Raw genomic sequence first — 10,000 nt, 5'->3', positions numbered from 1 at the left:
TGCTCATGATGCTGATGATGAAGACGACGACAATGATGATGAAGATGAAGATGATGATGATGATGATGATGTCGGTGGTGGTTATGCTAGTGGTGATTAATACGATAACTCGGAGGATGAAGATGATGGTATTAGTATTCAAATTGATGATGATGCTAATGCTGGTTGTGGTGCTGGTGGTGGTGTTTATGATAATGAGATGATGAGGAAGTTGTGGCAACGATGATTATGATGATAGTGATGGAGAAGAATTTATGTGGTTGCAAATATTTTCAGAGAAAGAAAGAAAATTATTAGGAGTTCGAAAGTTAGAGAAATTAATATTTGAGTAAATTAGCTTTCAAAATGCAATTACAATATTGATGGATGGCATTCATCGTTGATCCAGAGCTAAACACAAGGAATGTTATACTTACAGGAATATAATCACAAGCTAATACACTAGTATTGAACCACCCAAACACAAAACGTAAACAAATATATACACATATATAAAATGTGCTGCTTGAACAATTCACACATTCATATATATCCTAACACATTCTCATGTTCACTCACAAACACACACTCAAACACACGCTCACATTCACAGACATTCAAAAGCAATCACATACACCTGTGTTCAGGGAGTGGGAATGCAAAAATGAGACAAGGAGAGAGAGAGAGCGTAACAGAATGGGATGACAATTAAAAATGACGGCAATGAAATACTATCAAGAATGATCTAAATTATAATTCTGTTAAAAGGAGAAGAAGAAGGAGGAGGAGGAGGAGGAGGAAGAGGTGGAGGAGGAGAAGAAGGAGAAGAAGAAGAAGACGAAGAAGAAGAAGAAGAAGTAGAAGGAGGAGGAGGAGGAGGAGGAGGAGGAGGAGGAGGAGGAGGAGGAGAAGAAGAAAATATGAATATGTTTTAAAATAAAGTATGAATTAGTTTTAAATTAACAACTAAAAGAGAAAATCTAGGATAGCAATCAACGTTGACCTAGAGGTAAACAAACTACATGATATACAGACTGAATTACACACATTTTTTGGTACACTTGCATTTACCCATCCATACACAAAAGGACAGACACACCTATATATATAAATATATATATATATATATATATATATATATATATATATATATATATATGAAAGAAGGAGGCCAAGGCAACAGATCTCACGACACCAGATGGTACACACCAACCCTGAAAAACCAAAACTAGTGAATCTCTCAAGCCTAAACCTGTCGAGCCAACAAATTAAAATCCTTTCAAAAGGACTAAAATTCACTCCAACTCCACAATACCCCAACTTGAGTGAAATACAGGATGATGTCTCCCACTTTTGTAGAAAATTACGCCTCACAGAGGAATTTTTTGACAAAGAAATCAATAACGACGAATCAATGGTTCGTAACAAGAGCAATTATAATCCCATAAAAAGTAAAAACAAAACATTGGACAAATTTTGTGAGTACATTTCGAACTTTCCTTATAATGAACTTCCACAACCTAAACCCAAACCCAACACCAGTAAAAACGAATGGAAAATCATCCATGAGTTACGAAACAATCATGACATCACAATCAAAGAAGCAGATAAGGGTAGCACTGTCGTCATTATGGATACAGAACAATACAAAAACTCTGTATCTCAACTCTTACAAGACACTACATACTATGAAAGAGTAGTCAACTACCAACAAACAAGAACAATGACCAAATTAAACACACTCATTTGCCAACATCGAAACAACTTAACAACAAAGGAATGCGACTACCTAACAAACTTTAATTGCAAAACAAGCAACCTCTATGGACTCCCAAAAATCCACAAGAGCAAAACTATTTCTGAAGCTTGCAAAAAGTCCACTTCCACCTGCGTCACTGTACCACATCCCACTGATCTCAAACTAAGACCAATTGTCGCAGGCCCAAACTGTGAAACACACAGATTAAGCAACTTTATCGATATCCTCTTGAAACCAATACTTCACCACATACCAAGTATTGTTAGAGACGACCTGGACCTACTAAATCATCTACCCAAACATACCGATAAAGACATTTTCATTGTTTCTTTTGATGTAATAAATCTTTACACTACGATCCCACATCAATATGGACTGGAAGCCATTAAATTCTGGCTAGAAAAATACCCCAATCAGATCCCAGAAAGAATAAAAAAAGAATTCATCATCGAGGGCCTTAAGTTTATCCTTCAAAACGATTTTTTGAATTTTAATGATAACACCTACAGACAGGTATCAGGGACTGCAATGGAGACTAAAGTTGCCCCTACATATGCAAATCTGGTGATGGCCTACTTAGAATTGCAGATCTACGACAAATCTAAAACTATATATGGCCTGTCTTTCCACCAATACCTGTTGAAGAATTGGAAACGTTACTTGGATGATTGCCTCACCCTATGGTCCCACACACTCGACCAACTCTTTGACTTCAAAACCCTAATCAACAGTGTCAACAATCATATCCAATTTACAATGGAATACAGTCAAGACCAACTTCCTTTTCTTGACATTCTCATTATAAAAGTAGGTACCAGCATTGAGACTGATATTCATTAAAAACCGACTGATTCCAAGCAATACCTTCTGTTCACCTCCAATCACCCAAAACATACAAAGACAAACATTCCCTTCAACCTTGCGAGAAGAATTTGCACAATTGTCTCTAATTATAGAACTCGAAATAAAAGACTCGAAGAACTAAAGGCAATTCTTCTCGAAATACATTACCCAGCATCATTAGTTGACAATGGAATTGAACGGGCCAAGACAATTGCTACCCATGACCTGCGAAAACCGAAACACATACACGGCCATATCTCTCCCATATCTCTCAACACACAATCCTAGAAATGCAGAAGCTTACACAATAATATACAAAAACATCCCACTACTGAATCAAGACCCACGTCTAAAAAGAGTACTCGCAACCCATGAAATATTAAAAAGCAAAAGACAACCCAAATCCCTAAAAAACCTACTCACGAATGCAAAATTGCCCAACACAAGCCCACCACCTACCGTCAAAAAATGTGGTCGTTCCAACTGCAGGACTTGCATCCACCTCATGGAAGGAACAACATACAGATTCCAGTCGGGACACACTTTTGTCATAAAAAATAACTTCACCTGCGCAACAAAAAAATTACTTTATGCCATAAGGTGTGAAGGGTGTCACAAAGAATACATAGGGCAAACGAGCCTTACTCTCAGAGAAAGGATGACAGTCCACCGCCAACAATTGAGGGATCCCACCACAAGACAGATACCACTCAGTGGGCACTTAAATCTCTGTGCACAAAACAAGTTCCCCAAATTCCTAGTTTTCCCATTATACCAATGCTCAGACAACACCACTGACCAAACACGAATAAATAGGGAAAAAAATCTTATTCAAAAATACAGACCACAGCTCAACATACTCTAACATAAGCCCCCTCCCCAGGTGCACACCCAAAACAAAGACACACAGATACGCAAAATCACACACACACAAATACAATGCAAACCTCCGACACGAACACACTTACACACATATACACTCACACACAATCACAATATCTCCACACCAGAGCACAAACCCACATACATTTCAAGAAAAAACACATGCATTTATACACTTACAATACAATTGTAGCAACCACAACCAACACCCATACACACATACGTAAACAGGTTCATGCACACACCTACACACCACTCCGGCAACCACAAATCATATTCACACACGCATATTTGCATACATATGTACACACACATACAAACACCATACGCCCGTTCCCCAGTAAAAATGTCACACACACACTCAAAAGAAAAACACACACAATACAATCCCAACAATCACAACAAACGCTCACAAGCACACATGCACAGAAGCATGCACACACAATGACACACCTCCCCGACAAATACAAGCCACATAGACGCACTCACACAAACACACCCACACGTATACACACACATACTGTGCTAACAATACAAACAAAACTAATCACTCACAATTACAGCGCACACACACATGTACACATATACACCAGGAAACTACATAAACCATACCCACATACATACATACACACACATACAAACGCATACCCAGTACCAACATACACGGAAGACACATGCACACACATACAGTTGCTCCCTCACACACACACGCACCAGAAGGACTATTCAAACACAAACATACTTAGAGACACACACAAACTCACATACACACACATAACACCCCCACCAACACACAACACAAATAGACATACGCACACATACAGACATACACATACATATGAACCATCACACACACACATACGGTTGCTTACACACACACACCACAAGGGTATTTAAAACAACACACACACTCCCACACTCACACAAAACACTCCCACGCACACACACAGATGCACACATACATACACACACAGACGCACACATATGTACACACCCTCACACATACATACGGTTGCTCTCTCACACACACACACCACAAGGACGATTAAAACAACACATACATACTCAGAAAAATAGATATACGCACACTCTCACGTACACACACCTAACATCCCCACCGACACAAAAAAACACACAAACACGCATACACACGCACTCACAAACGCACTCACGCACACACACGAACAAACACATACACACACATGCGCGCACACAACACCCTAACAAATATTAATCACACACATATACACTCACACAAACGTGCACGCATATACACACACCATCCTACCATAGATAAAACACACACATACTCATATACACATGCCACACACGCACGCTACAGACATACACATACATATGAACCATCACACACATACGGTTGCTTACACACACAGACACACACACCACAAGGATATTTAAAACAACACACCCACTCAGACAGAGAGACACACACACACTCCCACACTCACACAAAACACTCCCACGCACACACACTGATGCACACATACACACACAAACATACGCACACATACGTACACACCCTCACACATACATACGGTTGCTCTCACACACACACACCACAAGGACGATTAAAACAACACATACATACTCAGACAAAGAGATATACGCACACTCTCACGTACACACACCTAACGTCCCCACCGACACAAAAAACACACAAACACACATACACACGCACTCACGAACGCACACACGCACACACACGAACAAACACATACACACACATGCGCACACACAACACCCTAACAAATACAAATCACATACATACACACTCACACAAACGTGCACACATATACACACACCATCCTACCATAGATAAAACACACACATACTCATATACACATTCCACAATAAACTCTGGGACCAATAAAAACGGCACACACACATACACACACACACGGACACAAACACACATATATAGACACACATAGAGATGTGCACAAAACCAGTTCCAAAAATCAGTGAACCATGGCAGACTAGCTCACAGACCAACCAAAAATCAAAAAAATCCCTTTTAACTCTTCCTTCCTCCCACCCCAGCTAGCCAGTCATATTGTCTCAATACATTCCCTCAATACACACAAGAGAAAAAAGCTAGGTCAGTTCCTCCTCAACTTTTTGCGAACTCTTAAATATATTTCCTGGGTATATATATACATATTTTACCAAATCCTTTTTGTTATAACAACGTTGTAAACTGTTTCAAACATATTCTTATTATTATTACCAAAGAATGTATATATGTATTTTGATACTTAAACTGTTTCTAACATGTTCTATTATTATCAAAGATTATGTATATGATTTTAACATTTTCATCTTATTATCAGAGAATGTGTGATAATCAGTATGTAACACTACAAAGCTCATACAAAGCTTTATACTTTAAATATATTCCTCTTATTATCATCAAAGAATGTATATATGCACTTTAATACTCAAACTGTTTTTTAACATTTTCTACTATTCTCAAAGACTTTCGATAGACTTTTGATAATCTTTTTCTAAAAAAGCGAAATAAATAAATATCTTTAAAATAAGTGCATTTTCAAACCTTCTTTCATATATATTTCCACTCGTACGGTATTCCACAACTTAACTTTATTATTATTATTATATATATATATATATATATATATATATATATATATATATATATATATATATATATATATGTATATATCAACATACGCATGTCCTAAATGCTTCCCCTCAAGTATCACGCTCTCATATTTACCAAGTCTCTGATATGAGCCCACACTCATATGCACAGATTTAGAAGTATGTCGACATTGAAATACTATAAGAGACGTCTGATTCAACTTTCAGACATTATTTAAAATGGACTGATATGTGTCTTCTCACATTGTTTGTTGTTACCACATCGCTTCATCTAATGTACTCTCCAGCCTTCATCAGGTGTCCTGGTGGAAATTCGAACCCAACTCTTTTTTTTTACTACTAGGGTACTCTGTCTTCATTACTAAGGTATTCTTTTTCCAGGTGTTAATTTTTCTGTTGATATTATTTCCCATGTTAGAACTCAGAATCCGAGGGTTAGTAGCCTGCTCTCTTATGCACTACGCTATATACACGTGAGTAATTATGGTGTGAAGTTTTGGGTTCATAAACCTAATATGTTATCTTTTCTTAATACCGGTTGTTTCTTAGCCTGATTATTTCTTGCAACAACTACTATACAACATACTTTCCACTCTAATTAGGAAGAAGATAGAGGATGAAACCCATAAACTGACTACAGTCTGGCTACCCTAGGTCAAAGGCCTCTCGGAAAAGCTACAAAAGCCATACGGTCCATATGACATCAAGATAGTATTCAGTAGTAATCCTCCGAGTAAAAGCAACCATTGAAGAGAATATGAACAAAACCTGCGAGTACTCCATCCCAAGCAGTTGCGGTAAGTTGAACAAAGGCGAAACATACCGTCACCCACTTAAAATAGGAGTAGAGGAACCCCGTAAGTCTCTGACACGTTGATATATTGAAAAATCGGGTGTAACCGATCATGTATGGAAAAACGGAAACTTCCTTCCCCCTGTGTGATGGAAATACGGAAATTGAAAGAGGTCGCACATACGCTACGACATAACAACCTCCTAAGGAGACTTAGTGAAGATATAAATGCAATATGGGAAACGGTATAAAGAAAAGGAAGAATATTAAGTCTGTAAACCCCAAAATTCATTCTATAGTTGCTCAAGGGCATGTAGCGTAGTAGATAAGACCGCGGAGTACCAATTTCAGATTCAATTTCAGATTCCAATTTCAAACTTGGTATATAATATCAACTGAGAAAATAACATCAGGAAAAAGAATACCTTAGGAATGGGAATAGAGTACCCCATTAGTCAGTTAAAGGGTTGGGTTCGAAATTCCACCAAAACACTTGATGAAGTCTTGAGAGTATATCAGCCTAAACGTGCTGGTAACAAGAAACAGCGTGACGACACCTATCCGTCCATTTTTGATACTGTACACAATTCCTCATTTCAAAAATATAGAATAGTATCAACTTACAGTTTTGTTAAGGTGGACAGATGTCGGAAGCTTTCTTTTTTGATTTCTTTGATCTTATTAAAGCTCAAATCCCTGAAATATAAAATTGAGTTAATAAGGACTCCTGTGGAACAGATGAGACAGAATACTAATTCTAAACAATTAGAAGAGATGGAAATCAGATTACAGTTACGGTCAGTTCGATGATGATGATAGTGATAATATTGGAAAGGAAGCGATGGTGTGGAGAATATAGAGGTAGTGTTGATGACGAAGATGTCATGATGCTTATCATGGGGTTGATGTTGTTAATGTTGATTATTCTGATAATGATGGGGATTAACAAGTTTTGTTGATAATGAATATGTTATTGAAAATGATGATGTTGGTAGTGATGTTCTGTTAGCGGTAATGATTGTGTTGAAGTTTGTACGGCTGAAGATGGAGGAGAAAGAGGAAGAAAAAGAGTAGTGGTAGTAGGAGCAGAAGAAGAAGGTACAAAGGAAGTTGAAGAGGAAAAAGAAAAGTATATGTATAAAAATTAAAGCATGAATTATGTCGTGCTAAATATACATCTACAGGAGAATGTCTGGCATGGCGCTCAGCGTTGATTTAGATGCAAGCAACGACCATGATACACAGATTGAGTTACTCACACCTTTTGATATACTCGCGTTCAATCATCCATACAGAGAAACCGACACATGCATATATATATATATATATATATATATATATATATATATATATGTGTGTGTGTGTGTGTGTGTGTGTGTGTGTGTGTGTGTGTGTGTGTGTTTGTGTGATGTGAGTGTGTCTGTGGAGGCGCAATGGCCCAGTGGTTAGGAAAGCGGACTGGCGGTCATAGGATCGCGGTTTCGATTCCCAGACCGGGCGTTGTGAGTGTTTATTGAGCGAAAAACACCTAAAGCTCCACGAGGCTCTGGCAGGGGATGGTGGCGAACCCTGCTGTACACTTTCACCACAATTTTCTCTCACTCTTACTTCCTGTTTCTGTTGTGCATGTAATTCAAAGGGTCAGCCTTGTCACACAGTGTCACGCTGAATATCCCCGAGAACTACGTTAAGGGTACACGTGTCTGTGGAGTGCTCAGCCACTTGCACGTTAATTTCACGAGCAGGCTGTTCCGTTGATCGGATCAACTGGAACCCTCGACGTCGTAAGCGACGGAGTGCCAACAACAACAACATGTCTGTGTGTGTGTGTGTGTGTATAAACATATCCATTTTCTATATATTTCCTCTCAAGTATTGCCCTCGCATAAGAACCAGATATCTGAAATAAACCGACATTCACATTCACAGATTCACAAATAATAAACCACAGCTTTAGAAAGACGGGTGAGGGAGATTCAAATGAAGTATGGGATAATATTACAGATGTTGACGTATCTCGTTATAAAATACTATAAAAGAACCGTGATTCAACTTACAGAGATCTTAAGTTGGACAAATATCGGAAGGTTTCTTCTTTGATTTTCTCGATGTTATTGTAAGTCAAATCCCTGAAATATACAATTGAGTTAAGGCAGATAAATATGCAACAAATTTGTGGAAGAAGAAGAAGAAGAAGAAGAAGAAGAAGAAGAAGAAGAAGAAGAAGAAGAAGAAGAAGAAGAAGAAGAAGAAGAAGAAGAAGAAGAAGAATCAATTATGTAGTACTAGATATACATCTAGAAGAATATGTCCAGCATGGTGCTCAGCATTGATCTAGAGGTAAGTAACGTACTTGATATACAAACAAAATTACACACACACACACACACACACACACACACACACACACACACACACACACACACACACACACACACATATATATATATATATATATATGTATATATAAACATACGCATGTCGTGAATGTTTCCCCTCAAGTATCACGCTCACTTTCCCAAATATCTGAAATGTGCCCACGCTCGCATTCACAGATTCACAAACAATAAAACCCATCTTTCGAACGGAAGGTGAGTGGGGATTGAAATGAAGGATGGGAAAATATTCTTTTCTACTTTAGGCAAAAAGCACAAAATTTTGGGGGTGGGTTCCAGTCGACGCAACTGGTACTTAATTTTTCGGTCCCGAAAGGATGAAAGACAAACTCGACCTCGGCAGAATTTCAACTCAGAAGGCGGCGAGCTGGTAGAAACGTTAGCACGCCGGGCGAAATGCTTAGCGGTATTTCGTCTGCCGCTACGTTCTGAGTTCAAATTCTGCCGAGTTTGACTTTGCTTTTCATCCTTTCGGGGTCGATTAAATAAGTACCAGTTACACACTGGAGTCGATGTAATCGACTTAATCCGTTTGTCTGTCCTTGTTTGTCTCCTCTGTGTGTAGCCCCTTGTGGGCAGTAAAGAAATAAGGATTTCAACTCAGAACACAACGGCAGACGAAATACCGCTGAGCATTTCGTCCGGCGTGCTAACAATTCTCCCAGTTCGCTGCTCTAAGGATGGGAAAATATTGCAGATTTAGAA

The 10,000-nt window shown here is 38.5% G+C and overlaps 1 protein-coding gene across 1 annotated transcript in view; it reads right to left on the bottom strand.

Annotated features, from left to right (window-relative positions):
- LOC106878986 (uncharacterized) overlaps positions 1-10,000 on the bottom strand; it is a 114,751-nt gene that overhangs the window by 70,086 nt on the left and 34,665 nt on the right. Inside the window, exons 7-8 of the mRNA XM_089346680.1 lie at positions 8,957-9,028; positions 7,524-7,595 (exon numbers count right to left, since the gene is read on the bottom strand). Coding sequence (XP_089202806.1) covers positions 7,524-7,595; positions 8,957-9,028 — 144 coding nt within the window. The remainder of the gene's footprint in view (positions 1-7,523; positions 7,596-8,956; positions 9,029-10,000) is intronic.

This window comes from Octopus bimaculoides, unplaced genomic scaffold, assembly GCF_046866305.1.
Source record: "Octopus bimaculoides isolate indiv1 unplaced genomic scaffold, ASM4686630v1 contig90, whole genome shotgun sequence".
In the NCBI taxonomy this organism is placed as follows: Eukaryota; Metazoa; Mollusca; class Cephalopoda; order Octopoda; family Octopodidae; genus Octopus; species Octopus bimaculoides.
The sequence above is the reverse complement of the archived record's forward strand: the minus strand, read 5'-3'. Positions and strand labels throughout refer to the sequence as shown.